The sequence below is a fragment of the Halichoerus grypus genome, chromosome 3 (genome assembly GCF_964656455.1).
Source record: "Halichoerus grypus chromosome 3, mHalGry1.hap1.1, whole genome shotgun sequence".
Classification (NCBI taxonomy): Eukaryota; Metazoa; Chordata; class Mammalia; order Carnivora; family Phocidae; genus Halichoerus; species Halichoerus grypus.
The window spans coordinates 199,677,707-199,696,817 of NC_135714.1; the positions used below are offsets into that span (position 1 = coordinate 199,677,707).

The 19,111-nt window shown below is 42.6% G+C and overlaps 1 protein-coding gene across 1 annotated transcript in view; it reads right to left on the minus strand.

Moving 5' to 3' along the window:
* NEIL3 (nei like DNA glycosylase 3) overlaps window positions 1-12,761 on the minus strand; it is a 51,326-nt gene extending 38,565 nt beyond the window's left edge. Inside the window, exon 1 of the mRNA XM_036121884.2 lies at window positions 12,571-12,761. Coding sequence (XP_035977777.2) covers window positions 12,571-12,726 — 156 coding nt within the window. The 5' untranslated portion in view covers window positions 12,727-12,761. The remainder of the gene's footprint in view (window positions 1-12,570) is intronic.
* Window positions 12,762-19,111: the final 6,350 nt, after the last annotated feature.

A 19,111-nucleotide genomic window follows, 5' to 3' on the forward strand; every position in this document is an offset into this window, starting at 1 on the left:
TCCAACACTCCTATGTTGAAGCTCTAACCTCCAGTGTGACTGTCTTTGAAAATAGGGCTTTAAGGAGGTACTTAAGGTTTAATGAAGTCATAGGGTGGGGGCCCGATCCAGCGGGATTAGCATCCTTAGAAGAGACCACAGAGAGTTCGCTCTCCCCATCCTGTGTGCTCAGAGCGGTGCCACGGCAGACAGAAGTGGTGTCTGCAAGCCAGGAAGACAGCTCACACCAGAAACCAAACTGGCCTGAACCTTAACCTTGGACTTGTGGCCTCCAGAACTGGGAGAAAATAAATCTCTGTAAGCCTCCTGGGTGATGGCATTTGTCATGGTAGCCCAAGCAGACTAAGACAGGAACAGACACCATCCTTCCACTAAACCCTGTTCAGTTACAATGGCTACGGCCGATGCTAGAATCTCCCAGCTGCCTGACGTTCAGGGGATCGGCTTCAAATCCCTCCTCCACGTAATAAGAACTGGGAATCAGTCACAACGCTTGGAGTGACCAACGAACCAATGCACAGAAGGGATTACAAGTAGCAGCCTTCCAGTTCTGCCCAAACCGCAAAAAGAACCTTTAGGAGAAGAAAGGGAAAAATGAAGGGGCAGGGGTGGGGGGGGATTGGAGGGGGAGATGAACCATGAGAGACTATGGACTCTGAGAAACAAACTGAGGGTTTTAGAGGGGAGGGGGGTGCGGGGATGTGTTAGCCTGGTGATGGGTCTGCCTCTGATTCCTTTCCTCTTTCTTGGCTGAACCCCAGGACCTAGCAGGGATCATCAAGCACTCTCACAACAGGCTTGAGGACTCAGGGAGGGAAAAATACACTTGCACATTTGCCTTGTTTTCAAAAGGGAATCTGCTAGAGCCCTGAATTGAGAAGCACCAGGAGTCTTGATGTTTTCCTGCCTAACGGAAGACTTTACCTTGCCACATAAATACACTTGGAGCCAAGTGTAGGTTAAGAGGGTAGGTTTCAATGCAGGTTTCCATGACAACCAATTAGTAGGTAAAAAGTTCTTCTAAACTAGCCTGGACACTCTTAAGATGATGATATACAGAGCAGATATAGATCTGTTATGAGTCACCTTTGCCTCAGCATAGACTGAGTTTGATACATTTTGATACATTTTTGGATCCTGGATCTAAGGTCCTAGGGACATTTTAAAAACCTTCATTTCTAGATTGTTTTCCCCACCACTCCCATGTCAACAATCTCTTATCCTCTCCCAACACTGTTTGCTAGCAAGTGGTTTTAGCCACGCCCTGCAAAGTCCTTTGGCTTCTGTCAGGGTTCCCAGCAGAGGCCAGCTGGTCGATCCCATGTCATACATACAGCCCAGACGCTGTCGTGGCTTTCCTGCTTGCTGGCCGAGGGGGAACTGGTGACCACTGCCACCATAGTGCTTTCATCTCCTTTAACCCTCCAAGTTTTACAAGTTCATCTAGAACTCAACCTGTCTCCAGTGTGTTGGGAAGGTAATCATATGCAGTCCGTCATACATCCATCCCCTTGGCTGCCTAAGCAGGAGCCCTGGGCCTGGAACACTTCCCATCTAGAGACAAAGAGCCCTCACACTCTGTTGCCTTGGGAGCGAGTATCTTTCCCTCTTCCAGGCTTGATGTACATTCCTGTGTGCGCCACTAGGCCCTCAGGCACGACCCCAGCTTTCTGAATTGCAGACCCCAGGGGGAGGGTTCAGCGTCCTTCCACCTCTGCACAAAGTGGGGGGTGTGGAGTCACACTGAACGTGTCTCCTGCACACGGGGCATGCTGGCCGTGGGGCCCATGCCTTGTGAGGGGCTGGGTCTGGGCTCTCTCTCGCCTCGGGCTGTCAGCGCATACTGGACCCCTTGAACCTGCTGTGCATGTTTTCTCAGCAACTTGGGATCGGGCTGGTTTCTTCCAGTAGCACTTAGCTGCCCTTTAACCTTGGCCACCGTCCTGTTAGGGTCTAGCCTTCCGCACAGGCTGACCCCCAGGGAACAGTGAAACACGGTATCCCTCTCACCTCCCACGTTTCGGTTTCTGTTTCTCACGGTATAGCCCTGAAGCTAATCTTGCCCCCCGCGCTACTTCACCCAATGGGAAGCAGCTCTTACTCAACCACTTCTCTGTTCCCTGCCCACACCTCCCTTCCTCCACCTCATTCCGAATTTACCGCGTGTTATCATGGCTCCTGGCAAAGAGACAGACAAGGTAACCTTGAGCTAGACAGGTTGGCACAACACCTAATAAAACAGCACACGAGTCCCAATTGTCTCCTGTGAGGTCTGCTCACATTGCCAGATTCACAGCTTTGAGAGCACTCGCACCATTCAGGTTAAAACGCACCGTCAACAGCTACCACAGTTCACTGTTATTCACTCTTCACTGGGCTGTGTCTGTAATTTGACCCCGTCTGACAACAAAGGTGGGATGTGACATCTGGAAAGACGTCCCTCACCATTAAAGACACACCATTCATGACTGTTCATCAGATTCATTCATTTTAGAAAAGTTTATTGACCTTCTAGTATGTATTAGACCTTGTTCCAGATGCTGGGGATGCATCAGTGAGAGAAAAAAAAAAAAAAATTAAAAATCTCCTGCCTTCACAGAGCTTATAATCTTCCAGGCAGGGGAGAGTAAGCAATAACTATAATAACTGTGTTAAAACATTTGGAAAAGAAATCAAGATTAAGGGAGGGTGTAGCAGGTTCTAATTCTAAATGAGGCAGTCATAATCTCATGAAGAAAATGGTATCTGAGCATGTCTCAAGGGGGTTTTGAGTGAGCCATGATCCATGCATAGGGAACGGTGATGCAAAGGCCCTCCAGTAAAGTGTTTCTGATCACCAGTGAGCAGACGAGGATGGCTCGCAGGGGAAGGTGTAGACAGATGAGAACCAGACCACGAGGCCCACAAGGTCCACTCTACGGACTGGCTGCTTCTCGACACAAAAGAGCACGAAGAAAAATAGGACCTGCATTACTTTTTAAAATGTTCTCTCTGGTTGCTGGGTAGAATTCTGGCTCCGGAAAAAATTATAAAAAAAAAAAAAAAGAAAAGAAAAAAGAATTCTGGCTCCGGGGATTAGGGTGCAAGCAGGCCAAGAACTCAGAAGAACCAGTGCAACGATCCAGACGAGAGAGGAAGGAACTCTGGGCCGATACGGTAGCGACAGAGGAGGTGAGAAGTGGCCAGATTGCCGGAGGGATTTTGAAGGTGGAGCAAAGAGGATTTGCTGGCATACTGGATGTGGGAGATTTTTGGCCTGAATTATTGGAAAGACAGTAGCGCTGGCAATGAAGATGAAGATTTGGGTGGAACTGGGTGGGAGAGGAAGGTGAGGGCTGGGTTTCAGGGAAGTTAAGGTGAGACGTCGAGCAGGCAGTTGGGTGTGAGTCTGGAGGTCAGGAGAGAGGTCTAGGCTGCAGATGTAAATGTATCTAGTCATCAGCATTCAGATAGACGGTTTCCAAAGCTCTGAGACTGGATGACGTCAGCAGGAGCGTGAGTACGGATCACGAAGAGAAGGGGCCCAAGAACGGTGTGTAGCACGTTGCCATGTCCTGGTGGTGGGGCTCAGGGGAGGAATGGGAAACCGTCAGGGAACATGGACAGTCCATCTATGGCATCAGGAAGAAGGCAGCTTATATGGGTACAGATGCTCGTAGGTAGATGTGGTTGTGCCGATTCTCTTGTGGTCGATACATTTTCTCAGTAAAATGGGAATCAAAGTATCAGCTAAGAGGAAGGTAGGCCTCACGACCCTGCCTCCTCTCTAGGTATATGTAGCGCCTAATAATAAGATTCATTTTTGCCAGATTCTGACCAGATTCAGAATCATCATTCATAGGTAGAGGCCAATGGCTGGACACAAATGGTGTCCCTCAATCCATTCTAGAGACATCTATGAAAAAATGTCATTAAAACCCCACTATTTAGGACCACATTGGGTATCCTTAATTACTTACATCAACCTAATGCTCATCAGTTGATGGCATCAATCTTCTTAAAAGGAAGTACCCGTTTGTATTTGTCTACATAATCGGGCTTACTAGGATCATAATGTTCCCTGATTTTTTATTTTATTCTATGCCTTCTGAAAACCCAGATTATTTCCTGGGAAGTTTTCCACTCCGTAAGGACTAGTGCTCACTGTTCAGTGGCTAGACTGGACCATCCATAGCTGCACCATTATCAAAACATCCAAATTTAATTCAGCAGTCGTACATCATTGGGTCTTGTTGCAACTGGTTAAACAAAATATTTAAGAGTACAATTCGTATCAAATTTTTTGTGCCACTCATTCTTTGAACCACTCTATGACATACATTTAGAAGACGTTCATCGAAAGAAACAGTAAAAACCTGGTTAAAAAAACATATGGGTTTTTAATAAAAACCTCTGTCTTTTGTTTTGTTTTGTTTTAATCCATGTAGTCAAATGCCCCAGAGCTCCTAATATTGTCTATCAAGAAGAAATTCAAACCTAGCTTATCCTGATTTCTATCCCAGATTTCCCTCCCAGGGAATGTCTAATAATGGGTGAAAGGGGTCTATAAGGTCCTTCCTCAGGACTATCTGGAACCCTCACTGTGGGAAATTTGGTTCCACAGACAGCTTACGGAGAGCACAGCTGAAACATCCTTTATGGCCAATGCTAAGGGGTAGGTTAAAAAAAGTTTTTATATCCAGGATCAATTCCTCAAGGCATCAGAGGTTGTCCTGGTGCAGGCATCTCTACGCTCCCCAAATTATTGTCAACTATCAGAGACTTTAGAAAGTCTAAGAGATCCAACCACAGGAAATTTGGCTATTTAGCAAAAGAAAGTCTCAGTGGATGGCCCTCCAAAACTTTATGGTTACTGGACCACATATTTAAAAGACCAAAGGGGAGTACGTGCCCTTGTAAATAAATTCTGTTGTGCTTAGGAGGATGAATCCAAAAATATCAAGGCCGATATACTTAAAATGAATGAGACCATTAAATCTCTTTGCACAGCTGTCAGTGAAAAGTGAAATATGTCCTTCTGGTTGAGAGGGCCTCCAAGAGAACCACACACCAAATCCTAACAGGTGTAATACAGGTCTTATTTTACTGGTGTTTTACCCTCCTCTCTATGATTAAAGATAACACACAAAATGACATGAAAGAAAGGAAGGAAGGGAGGGAGGGAGGGAGGGAGGGAGGGAGGAAGGAAGAAAGAAAGGAAGAAAGGAAGAAAGGAAGAAAAAGGGGCGCCTGGGTGGCTCAGTCGTTAAGCGTCTGCCTTCAGCTCAGGTCATGATCCCAGGGTCCTGGGATCGAGCCCCGCATCGGGCTCCCTGCTCGGCGGGAAGCCTGCTTCTCCCTCTCTCACTCCCCCTGCTTGTGTTCCCTCTCTCGCTGTGTCTCTCTCTGTCAAATAAATAAATAAAATCTAAAAAAAAAAAAGAAAGAAAGAAAGAAATGTTGAAACGGTCATGAAACTAACAGCTTTACACATACTGAAAAAAGAGGTTTACGGCCAGACGATGGTGCGGAGGACAACACAGATGTCCGCAGGAGGGCAAATGCAGGAAGGGTCGCACGTAGGGCAAGGACTCTCAGACGACTTCAGGGCGGCTGAAACCGTTCCAGCTACAGATGCTACGTGACCTGGGCTTGAATACATTTCGGAAATAGTTTTTTAATACTTGATGAGGTGTTTGGGAATTAAAATGAAATGTTAGCCTAACCTCTTCCTTGCTCACACATATAGATTGCACTTCTCTCCGGGACTAGGATTTCCCCACCTGGGAAGCAGAGTCATCTTGAGGCTTTCTCCCTGCCAAATCCAGCAACCACTATCACGGTACTTTCCATACCGAGCGAGTATTTGACCGGGACTTGTGTTTCTCCTCTGACTGCCTCTAAGCTCCTTGGGGACAGCGACTATGGTGTTTAATTGGTATTCTTGAGAGCTTCACACAATGCCTGGAGTGAAGTAAACATGTGTGGGATTAATCAGATCCCTCCTCCTTCCCCTCCTAAAACTACGCATGGCTTTAAAATACAGGCTCACTCATAGCATAATGTATAGACGTGTCCAATCACCACATTGTACACCTAAAACTAATGCAACACTGCGCATCAACTATACTTTAATGATTTAAAAAAAAAAAAAAAATACAGGCTGTCTCCCCACCTACCATCTCCATCCTTACTTAAACTTTCCCAGGATTTCTTGGCAAAAACTTCTACTCCACTATCTGTTTCATCTCCTCTGAAAATTATTAACACTCCGGTCTCTTGTTTTCTTTCTTTTTTTTTTTTAAGATTTATTATTTGATAGAGAGAGCATGAGAGAGAGAGAGCACATGCGAGCAGGGGGAGGGGCAGAGGGGGAGAGAGAATCCCAAACAGACTCTCAGAGCTCGACACGGGGCTCCATCTCATCGTCCCCAAGACCACGACCTGAGCTGAAATCAACAGTCAGATGCTCAACCGACTGAGCCACCCAGGCACCCCCAATGTCTTGTTTTCTAATGATCTACAATGGAGTGAGGCTTACATTTTAGAGAACCACATTCGCATAAGGACCAAAAGCTAGATGGGAGTAAAATCCTGTATTTACCAGAATTTCGAATAAAGTAAGCTTTATGGGAAGGTTTAGGAATTCTGTTTAGGAATTCTTCAGGGCGGGGCGCCTGGGTGACTCAGTTGGTTAAGCGACTGCCTTCGGCTCAGGTCATGATCCTGGAGTCCCGGGATCGAGTCCCGCATCGGGCTCCCTGCTCGGCAGGGAGTCTGCTTCTCCCTCTGATCCTCCCCCCTCTCATGCTCTCTGTCTCTCATTCTCTCTCCCAAATAAATAAAATCTTAAAAAAAAAAAAAAAGGAATTCTTCAGGGGGAGGGATGTAGGAAAGGACTGATGTATTTTCAGCCACCAGTGCTGCATGCCCTGGTTTCTGTTTGAGATGTTTACTCAGCATTTAAATGGTTGCTTTAAAACATCGATTCTAATGCTTCATGTGGGTTTTGAGGGTAATGATACATGAAGTTCTTTTAATTCAGTTGTCTATCGTTTGGGCACTAGACCCAAGTTACCTGATTCCCAGCACACTATCATTTATAAAATAATCAGCTTTGGAAAATATACTTAGGACATAATAAAATTTTCAACTTATGAATGACCATCTCAAGCACCTACATATATTTTGGAGGTTTTTTTTGTTTTGTTTTGTTTTTTTTAATTCCATCTTAGGAGGAAATTCTGGTATACCAATGATGGCTTATTCCACTTGAGAGCTATTGTGTATGAACTGGCCAAGGCTTTTGCAATAAACCTAAGATTTGCAAGATATTCACTTGTGCTACTGTAGAATCTGGGGTTATCACCTCTTTATATAAGTTCTAGCTGCCCTGACAAATTCAGAAATTAATTTCCACCAGCCTATTATCTTTGTTATAACTATACACAAATGCCCAATATGTGCTTGACTTTCTCACATTGACCCTTATAATCCTGTTACTGTGTGATTTGAACATTTCATTTTTTTCCCCTGAAATAGAGACGAAAATCTCCTATGCCACAATTTTAAGTATGATTGAGAAGGGCTCACCTTCCCATTTTCAAGTGGCTTAATAATATGAAATCATCAAAACAACATGTATCTTCAGAGACAGCACATGATTTATTGTGCTGATTACCATTTATCCTGCCTATCAATGGGTGAACAAGGAAGATGAACTTTTCAGAACACAGCAAGACTTTTCCATAGATAAATGTTTCAACTCTAGTGCAACCATATATTTTCCCCACAAAGAAAATAGCATATTTACTTTCATAGTCTCTCCTCCTTTTTTTTTTTTTTTTTTTGCCACATGCCTTTTTCTCCCCTATTACAACACTTTTCTTAATCAGAGGTCACTTACCTACCAATTTAAACCATCAAAGAACCTAATTTTAAAATGGTCTCTAAGTACCAAAAGAGAGGTCTTTAGGTTCATACATCAAAACATATTCTACAATCTTTTTAAGAGCAGAGCCTTCAAGCATTTACCCAGAGGCTAAATGCTTTGTACATAATTTGAGGGCACCAGATGATTGCAAACCCTTCATTAAGGAAAAGAGCGTTCCTCCAATGTATGGGTCTGGCAAGAAAGCCCGATCTGGGAGAAAAAGTAACAATTACCAGGACATTTACTTTGCTAGACACTAAACTAAGAGTTTCATGCGTCCTCTAATCTAATCCTGACCAAATCCGCAAAGATGTGAGTGTATGCATCTCTATAGGAGGAAGTAACAAAAGAGCTGGAATTCAAAATCAAGATGGTCAAATGTTCTCTTCTCTACATCAAACCAAATACTTCAGTGTCAGATTAAAAGCTACAATGGCCATGAAAAATCACCTTCCTTAGTCTTCTCATCTGTAAGATTGTTACCTGTTCTCCGTTATTCTTTGTTCCATGATTCCATATAAGGCTGAATGCTGATAATAATGATCCTCAGTCATTAAGGTAAAACCATTATCAGTATGCATTTAAAAAGATAAGGGATTATATAATGCATGTTCTCTCTCGATCACGGTATCTCCCCTGCCAGGTCAGTATCATATTGCATGTTCTATGACATTTTAAAACCCCTTTGTATTGAAAGGAATGAGCTTCCTTTAGCTAGAAAATGAATCTCTGTGGATTAGCTCATCCCTTCATACAATGGCACTAAAATGAGCTATGATTTCTTTTTTCCCCACTATGAACAAGAGGAAGAAGGGAGGAAATCTTTTACTTTGTGGCTTCATTATTTTCTCATGGTAGGAATTTCCACATAACATACATAACAAAATACACATACCCATAACGAAAGAGTCCAGACTGAATTTAGTTTTAAATCCTTAATCATTTTGGGCTATTCAAATTTTCTGTTCTCCATCCATTTAAAATGTTTATTAAATGCCTACTCTCTTCACGACACTGTGAAGGACATAAAAAGATGAGTAAGAGTCGCTATCATATTGAATACATGTATCAAATCTTAAGGAAGGATAGAAGAGCCAGGGCATCATGTTTCAAATGAAAAGAATGCTTATAAATAAACTGTTTCATATCCAGTTTGGTGAAAAGGAGATTGAAAACATATGCAGATTACACACCGATTTCACTAAAATATTGTATCTACCCAACAATTAAAATCGGAGGATTGACTCTTAGCAGCTCATCAACCAGAAACGCTCATCAATATTCCAATATTGTCTCTTACCATAAGGTTCCACAAGCTCTAGCCGAGTTTTATGCAATGTGCTTACACAGTGGCATAATTTTATGCTGACAAGACAGTGGATCAAAACTCAGAGAAATAATACAATGCATACACGACTAGCAGATGCTGAGATCTTGTACGGCTTCTTCAAAACGAGGATCAGTTGTCACAAGGAGACACACATTATGGTGTGTTCTCTCTGAACTCCAAACTGAAGCAAAAAGCAAGGAACGCTATCCCATACACTAACTGGTTCATTAATGGCAGCAGCTACAGAGGTGGGGGGTTTTCTGGTTGGTTTTTCAGTACAGTGATTACCTGAATTATTTTAAACGCCCAGTTAATACTTCTTTAACTCTTTGTATTTTTTCATGTTTAGTGCAATGTAAAGAAATTTAAAAATAAGTTAACAACTTATTTTTAAACAACAGTTTATTTTTAAACTCTGCCTTGTGAAAACTAGTCATTTCAAGCCAGTAGCAGAAACATTTAAACAGCTTTAACTCCCTGCCGTAAATGCCCAGGAAACGCGGGATCATCTGTTACAGTAATGACCATGCTGGAGATCGGTGACGACCTACCACATGCTGATGAAATTTACTATAGATCCAGCAACCCTCTAAAATGCAAAAGACCCTTTCTGTTTACAAAGATTATTATTATCGTTATTATTATTTGATCAAAGGCCCAGCAAGCGAAACCATGGCAAAATATTTACAATTTTCCCGACAACCACAAAGAGATTGCTATGAATTCCATATTGATTTTCAAACCCAGTTCCCATAAAACCAGATTCCTGATCCCAGTCATAAAGACGTATTCCAATTTTTAATACCTCTTTATGTCAAGGTATTAAACAGAACAGCTTTAAGTGCAGGCCTTTTTATTTAAGGAGTATAGCTTACTTAGTACTGCTTCCGAGAGAGATGTTAACAATTGCCCAACAATTAATGAAGCATTTGCGTTCTATTATCAGGTTGCACTATCTTGTGCAATCTGAACAGAGGATTGAAAGTCCTTAAAAGAGAATTCTCAGCTTAGGTAAATTGATAATTGAACAAAACTACAAACAGTGGGTGGATATAACCAAAAACCCAAGGTCTCATTTCCCCAGTTAATAATCACTGCTATATATTGGCAATATGGTGTTTCTGCCTCTGAATTAGCCACTTTCCCACTGAATCTTTTATATCTGAGAAAAACTACAATTAAGAGAATAGGCTTTGGATCCCAAAAGAGGGAACCCTCCCCCCCTTCACCCCTGGTTCAACCCCTTACTAGTCATGTGATCTTGGGCAACTTAATTAAACTCACTCTGAACCTCCCATTCCTCAACTGTAGAATCACAGGGTTATTATTTCTCCAAACTACATAAAATGTAAAGGTTCTTCAAAGGCACTTTATGCTTTGCCACCAGAGATAATCACAACAAACTTAGAGGAAATGTTCCTGCTAGTTTAGCCTAAATACCCATGAGGTGATATTTATTTAAAACATTAAGTTGGATTCTCACAGCAGGAAGTTTATCTTATTCATCTTTGCATCCCCAGGAGTTAGGATAAAACATAACATAAAATACATGATTGTTAAATGATGTAAATCATGATACCCATACACATATTCATATCATATCCATTTCTGAGCCCTACTGCCTTTATTTGGGAAATAGCAACTCTGTCCCCTCTTCACCTCCACCACCAGCCCTCCCTGCCCTGGATTCCTGCAGCCCTCTCCTAAGTAAGGGTGCAGTATCTACTTTCCTCCAGTCTTTTCTTTTTCCTTTTCAAGACAGAGTAATCTTTCCAAAGTGTGAGTGGATCTTACCACCCTTTGAAGACTCCCATTACTCGTAAGATAAATACGAAGTCCCTAACCAGGTCTACGATCTCCATGGTCTGGCTCCTGCCCAGCAACCTCAAAAGACCTACCTTCTAGCTCATTTTCTGTTTTCCAGTCACACTGATTTTCTTTCAATCCTTCAAATATTTGAAGCTTTCTTCCTTTGCTAATGCTCTGCCTAACGTGTTCTACCCGCCAACCTCCCTCCCAGGTGTTGCTTATTCCTTCCTCCCCCTTCAAACCTCAGTTTAATTGTCAGCCAAGCCTCTCCTGACCTTCCTGAGTCCTTACAGAACCAGGTAGGAGAGGCTTCAGAGAATTTATCAATTTATATTTATGTTCTTAATGATTGCCCATGTACCTTCCCAACTCAAGTGTAGGCTCCACAAGGGAACCGTTTGTTTTTGCTCCCCAGGTGACTTGAGTATTCAAAATTTTGTGGAATGCGTGATTTTTATAAACATTAATATTCTAAGAGAACACTCAAGATCCAGCCCTGTGGTACCCTGACCCGATTTTGAGAAACACTACACTAAAAGAATAGGTGCAGAGCACTTGACGTATTAAGTCAAAATAAATAAAATACAAGGACTGTTGGAAGAAGATGCAAAACTTATTCTTTTCCAAGTTTGAAAAATATTTATTTCTCAGCCTTAGAGCCTCATTTCTTTCAAGTTGTAAGCATATGCTAATTTCATAGCAAGCCACTTTTTCTTCCTGGACCAAAGGCTAGGAGGGAGTTTTGCAGGAGAAATTAAGTACAGCACAATATTGCATGCATCCATGAAATACAATCATCCACACATCTAAAGGGCTTTTAAGGCATGATGGCTTAATCAGAATATTTTTAGGACAAGTTCTAAATTCTTAACAAATGAATATTCCACCATCTGCAATGAATGCCTTGAGTGGCCAGAAGCTGTGCTACAATTTATCTTAAGAAGAAAGAAATTCACTTAAGGGAACCAGAGCTGGGTTCCACAGCCCCTTCATTAGACTGGCAATATTAAGTTGAGTGGGAAGGTCACCGCTAAATTTTCTGTGTGCAATTTTAGAATTATATGTTAGTTCTGCTACACTTATCAACCGCAGAATAGTAGACAGGCGAGAAGCTGGAATTTCACGCTAAAATTTATTGTCTTAAAAATGTGCAGAAAAAAAATGGAGAGGTCTGATAATATTAACAGCAGAAAATGCACTTACAGACACAAGGAGAACATCTTTTGCTGGGTTATAGCAAGTTAAGCAAGGTGATTCGTAATAAAACACCTTCGGTCAGTTCTTGCCTGGGCATCCCTCTCCGGCAGCCTTCGCTCGGCTGTCCCGCAGTCCCTAACTACACAGGCGCGTGAGCACTGACTTGTCCCTCTTGCAAAGCCAAGTGAAAGTTAGGGAAACGCGGAGCCCCTGGGAGCCTGCTCCCGAGCAAAGAGATGACACTCTGGGCCCTGGAAACCTGACGGCGTCTTTATTCCACTGTCCCCTGCTGACCCCATAGCCAATTATAGTAATGGCTCACCTGGGAAGAGACCACAGCCAGCGAGGCTGCGGGAGGCCACACCTGGCCTCCCAAGCTCTGCAGGGCGCTTCCCCGCACGTCCGTCACCGCCTGGCCGGGGCGCACTCGCGCCCGAATTTTCTCTCCATTTAGGGTACAACCTGGCCCTTCCACCATGTCGCCTCCCCGAACTGTGGTTCACTAGTTGCAGGCCCCCGCGGAGAAAGCCGCTGGGCAGCTTAATCCCTACGCGGGCACTTGAGCGGACAGGAAATTCAAATCTCCCGCGCTTCCTGCACCGCCTAGGCCGCCAGGCCCCGCCCAGCTGAGGCCCAGCTGGCCCCGCCCCGGCCCCGCTCCGGTCCCGCTCCGGTCCGCCTGGCCCCGCCCCAGCCCCTCCCGCTGAGGGCCGCCTGGCCCCGCCCCAGCCCCTCCCGCTGAGGGCCGCCTGGCCCCGCCCCGGCCCCGCTCCGGTCCGCCTGGCCCCGCCCCAGCCCCTCCCGCTGAGGGACGCCTGGCCCCGCCCCAACCCGCCCACAGTGCGTGGAGCCCACCCAACCCCGCTAAACTGTGAGAGCCCAAGCAATTGGGACCTCAGAAACTCCAACATTTTGTTTTGAGGTTTTGCTCTTGCCCTTGAGCTACTCAATACACGTCCGTTTTGTGATCTTGTCCTCTTACTCTGCCCTAAAATTCAAGGTCCTTAGTCTTGGCAGCCTTTGGTTTTTGTACGCCCTATTCAGATGTGGGTAAGGAGGAGAAGGACTCAGAAAAGGGTTTTTAGAACAAGCAGCTTATATATTTTCTCCTGTAGAGTTAGCATATTTTCGAAAATGTGGCTTTATATGCCAAATTCATTATAGTCTCTATATTAAAAGCCCTTTCATTTTTTAGATAGCTAAGTGAGCTCTACCCAAATTCATCAACCATTCTTCTATGGGATGCCCCAGATGAATGTTATTTGAAATTGCTTTGTAAAAGGCAGGGCTCTGTAGAAATATGAAGGCAATGCATAGCTTTTCAAATTTACACAAAGATGCATGCAAATAAATATATGAAGCTAATTTTTACACTTCTGTAAATAATAAAAAATCTAATCTTTTTTGAAAATTAAAATATAGCACATTAAAACAGAATGTTCATTTGTCTGTGATTTAATCAGCCCATCACTGTGCTGTAGTTCAACCAGAAGAACATATATATGTACTAGAGCCTTGAATTCAAACATTTAAGAAGCATTAAATCTTTCTCTTTGTGGGGAGAGATTAGTGATCAGGTTAGCTGGATCACGTTCAGGATTCTTTGTACCTTACTCCCTTGTTTAATTGTTGTTTACTCTTCTAGGTCGATTACTAAATAATCGAGAAAGAATCCTCCTGCTCATTACAACCCAAATTCAGTCATAATCTCTGCCCTTTGATGGAGGAAAGTGCTATATACCTTATTTGCTTCTACCTTTGTATTAATTATTTATTGCTACCTAGTAAATTATCCCATTTTTTATTTCAGAGTTCCTGCAGGTCAGGAATGTGGCAGTGGTCTGGCTGGGTGGTTCCTCAAGCAGTTGCCGTGAAGATGTTGGCCAAGGCTGCAGTCATATAAAGGCTTGATTTTAGCTGGAAGATCCATCTCACTTGCACAGCTGTTGACAGGAGGTCTTGGTGTCTCATCCTCTGAATCTTCTCCCGACATGGCAGCTGAGTTCCCTGGGAGGTATGATCTAAAAGAGAAGGCAAGGAGAAAGCTGTAATGATCTTTATTACCTAGCAATATGTCTGGGAGAGGCTCAGAGAGGAGATGGAGTCTGAGCCAGTCCTTTAAGAAGGAGGGCCCTTGGCAAGTAGAAAGATCAATTAAGAGCCTTCTAAGTCAGAGGAATACAGGCAAACATGTGATGTATTTGAAACACAGTGATTAAAGCAGACATTGTCAGGCAGGGGAGTAGTGGTAGATAATGCTGGAAAGACTCCTAGGGAGCATTGGTGGAGAGCCCAGGATAAGGAAGAATGAAATTCATTTTCCTGGGATATGGGCAACCATGAAACATTTGAGCAGATGTAGGGACCCCAAGCCCCACAAATTCATGATACTTATTTACCAAAACTGAAATCCAGAACTTCATTCAAACTATGAAGAGGAACCCGCTCTGCAGTTTGGATCCCTTATTTGCTTATTCTTCATTAAGAAATAGATGGGGGAGCCTGGGTGGCTCAGTCCATTAAGTGTCTGCCTTCGGCTCAGGTCATGATCCCAGGATCGAGCCCCGCATCGGGCTCCCTGCTCAGTGGGGAGTCTGCTTCTCCCTCTCCTTCTCCTGCTCCCCCTGCTTGTGCTCTCTCTCTCTCTCAAATAAATAAATAAAGTCTTTAAAAAAAAAAAGAAAAGAAATAGGTGGGTCACAGTTGCTCAGTAAGTGGGCAGAGTTGCTTACATAATGCTGAGTTCATACCACTTTGAAGAGTCCTTAGTTGAAAATTCCTCTGTTTTCAGTAACAATTATCCCAGATACTTATTTAGTGCTTCTCTGTGCCAGGCATTGTTCAAAGTGTTCTGCAAATACAGACTCTTTGGATCCTCGCAATAATCCTCTGAGGTTCGCACGATCCTTATCTTCATTTTACAAATGAAGGAGCTGGCACAGAGAGGTTAGGTAATTTGTTCAAGGCCACAGAGTTGGGATCCAACCAGGCAAGCCACGGTCTTAGCCACATATTTTCAGCAACATTAATTATATCATCCGGGCCTTCAACCAGATATTTTCTGCAATGACTTAAGAAATGGTGGTTTAGAGGAAAAGCAACTGTTTAGTCAGCCTTATGTAGGAATTAAAGACAATCTTAAAACCTTCCCTTAGTGTATTAAGTTTTGACATATTTTGGATGGTGAAATTTTGTTTTCAGCCCTCTCTTTACAAAGTCTGTGGGCAGATTTTTTTAGGTGGAATGATAAAAATGTAGCAAGGGGGAAATTTCTTTAATTTCTGTGTTTTACATAAATTACCTGAATATACTTAACAAGTAGAGAGATAACATCCCTCCTCTCTCAACATCCTCTTAATTTGAGCTCTGAATAGAGCAAACAGTCATTAGTGAACATGAGGTGCAGGTGTTTTTGGTGGTATTTACTAAAGAGTCTCCAGTTTCTACCCATTAAGAGAAACTTGTAACATTCGACTACCCGAAGAATAATAAAACACACAGCAGCAGAAACCATTTCGACAGTTTTATTGTTTGAGGCAGGTACCAAATGTTGAGACGTTGCAGTGGATTTCGTCCCACTGCCAAGGCTGGAAGAGCCAGGTGACAGTTTTCCGCCAGCAAAGTCACAATCGAAACTACGAAACCAATCACAGCCTCCTAGGTGATGCACACCACCACCCTGACACACTGAGTCTTTTCAGAGTGTTGTGAAATCAAGGATGGCGGGGCTTTCATTCCAGCTTTGTTTCGCACAATTCTCCGCAGAAGGGATTCTTCTCATTTGTCTGTAACTTAAGCATATTAAGCAACTAAAGGTGGCTTCTGAGCATGAACTTGATTTGGGGGAAATCAATAGCTAAAGAGTTATTAATCACTCACAGAAGAGCCAAAATAATCCCTTTGTGAGGGTTTTCCTCCATGAGAGAGGATAGGAGAATTGATTTCTTTCCTATTTTGAAAGAGACCAGTGAGTTATTTTTTGTTAATATCTTGGGGCAACATTCTTCATCAGTCTCAGCCTCCAGAGAATGGATTCAGGTTAAGGCATGAAATGCACCATTTACTCATTCATTCAAAAAACAATCACTGGGCTCCTCCTATGTTGCAGGAAGGGTGCTAGATCCGCAGATACAGGTGGAAGTCAGAGATTGAAGCAGCTCATAGACTAGCACAGGGAGAAGAGGAAATGGATACCAGTTCTCTTAACAGGTAAACTCCGAGCGCCACAAGCAGATGTGGTCAGGAGACCTGGGATTCCAGACATCCCAGCTCCCTTTTGAGGAGGAAGAGGGAGAAGTGCATCTCATGAAGAGTCAGAGAAGGGGATTTTCAGGCAGATGGGGAAGAAACACTTTCTGAAGCCAGGAGGTGTGAGAGAACTTCATATTAGGGGAACTGTAAGAATGTCCAGAAGACAAGAGGTCAGGAAGTGAGGGCTGATGGCTTCCAGAGAAGTCAGCAAACTAAGATTATGAAAAATCTAAGATGATATGCAAAGAGGTATGGATATTATTTTGAGAGTAACGGGGGAGCAAATAAAGAATCCTACGCAGGAGAATGACGTGATTATATAAACTTTACTTAATGATCACCAGAACAGTGTGAAGCAGTGATTCTCAACCAGGGCGATTTTGCCTTTTTGGAGACGATTGGTCACATCTAGGGGGAAGGGAGTGCTATTGGCATCTAATGGGCAGAGGGCAGGGATGCTGCAAAATAGCTTACAATGCACAAGACAGGCCACCACAACAAAGAAGTATCCAGCCAAAAATGTCCAGTGCTGACGTTGAGAAACCCTGATGTGCTATGCTGATTAATGCCCTGCTCCCCTAGCTCATGCACTAATCCTTGGAACTTGTGGCTGTTTCCTTACACGGCAAAAGGGATGTTGCAGATGTGACTAAGGATTGTGGGATGAGGTGAATAGCCTGGATTACCCAAATGGGCTCAGTGTAATCATAAGTGCTGATAGGAGGGAAGCAGGAGGGTCCGAGACAGAAAAGGTAACGTGAGCCCAGAAGCAGTCACTGAAGGAGATGTGGTGACACCAGTATGATGCCTGTGAAGATGGAAGAAGGAGCCATGAGCCAAGGAATGTAGGTGGCCTCTAGCAGTTAGAAGGGGCAAGGACAGAGTCTCCCTGAGAGCCTCCAAAAGGAGCCAGCCCTGCTGACCCCTTGATGTCAGGCCAGTAAGACTGATCTTGGACTTCTGACTTCCAGAATAGTCAGAGAATAAATTTGTGTTGTGTTAGGTCGCTTAACTTGTAGTTTGTTATAGCAGCAATAGGAAATTGATATATCTGTTTTGGAGGATGGGATAGATAGGAAGCAAATCTTCAGGCAGAATAAACAGTAAGGAGATGTCAATCATGCCAGGCACTTATCTGAGCACTAGAGATACAACAGTGAGCAAGGCAGGAAACGAACAAAATTCCTGCTCTCTTGAAGTTTACAAACTAGTGATTTATATGAGTTCTTGTTATACTCCAGAAAATCATCTCTTGTATAATGCTAATTTCCTTTCCCCATCCCTTATACATCAGCTAACTTTTTCTATTTTGAAAAAAAGTTTTATTTTTAATATATTCAAATTTATCAGGATTTCACATTATGATTCATACTCCCCTCCCCATCCAAGTTCATTTTAGTGTCATAAAATATCTCTCTACATTTTTTCTATTAACTTTATTTATAGTCTTCTTATGATCAATTAGTTATTGTTCCCAATTATTACTCACCTCTTCAAAACAATATCATTAACCCTACCCTTGCCATGTGTTCTTATAGAGGACTAGACTTCACCACCCCATTGTCAGGACCAGCCATGTAACTACCTTTGCTCAATGGAGCATGAGTTCTCTTATCTGATCATAAACTTGTGAAGGAGAAATAGAATGTTTATTGTTCGAAGCCACTGAGATTTTGGGATGGTTCGTTATGCAGCATAACCTAGGGAAATGTAATTAAAACACTTATGTTTATATTTAAGTCTTTTAGCTATGATGCCATCATTGTTATATGCAAAGTTATCCTTAATATACAAATATGTTTGGACTCTCTGTTGTATTTCATTGATCTGTTCCTGCACCAATTCTATACTATTTTTATGACTGTGATATTATACTGTGTCTTAATGTCTTGTGAGTTCCTGCTTTTCAGTCTTCCCTCTCAAAATTATACTAGCCTTCTATGAATGTTCAAGCTTTCAAGTTATATTTAGACAATGTTTCCTGTTCTCTCCCAAATTCTGCTGAAATATTGATTATAAATACATTAAATATGTAGATAAGCTTGGGAAACCATTCATAGTGTTACAATGTTAACATGTCTGCTTTTATTAAGGTCCATTTAATCAACTTTAGAAATTTTACAAGTCTCTATGTTAAGATACTGTGTTTTCTTCCTTCGTTTAATTCCTATTTGTTTCATTGTTTGGGTTCCTATTTTAAGTGGCATATTATTTTCTATTATAGTTCTAGTTATTGTTGTTGAATTTCTATGTGAGGGGCTAGACTCCAGTGTGAAACATATACACTGGGGAAGAGAGGAAAATAGTAGCTCTTCTCTGTATGCTTATTTTTTTTATTTTACTTTAACATTTTTATGTTTAGGCAAACGGTATCTAATGTATTAATACATTAGTTCTATAATAAGAAGAAGAGCTAATTTTCAGGAGGCACTAACTTTGTGCTAGGCATTACAAATGCTTTCCAAGTATGAATTTACTTAATCCTCACAATATCCTAAGTGGTTAAGTGTTGCTATTATTATTATTATTACTATTTTCATTTCACAGACAAGAAGAGTAAGGCAGAGAGTGATTATGTAATTTGCCTAAGTTCACACAAGCAGCGAGTAACA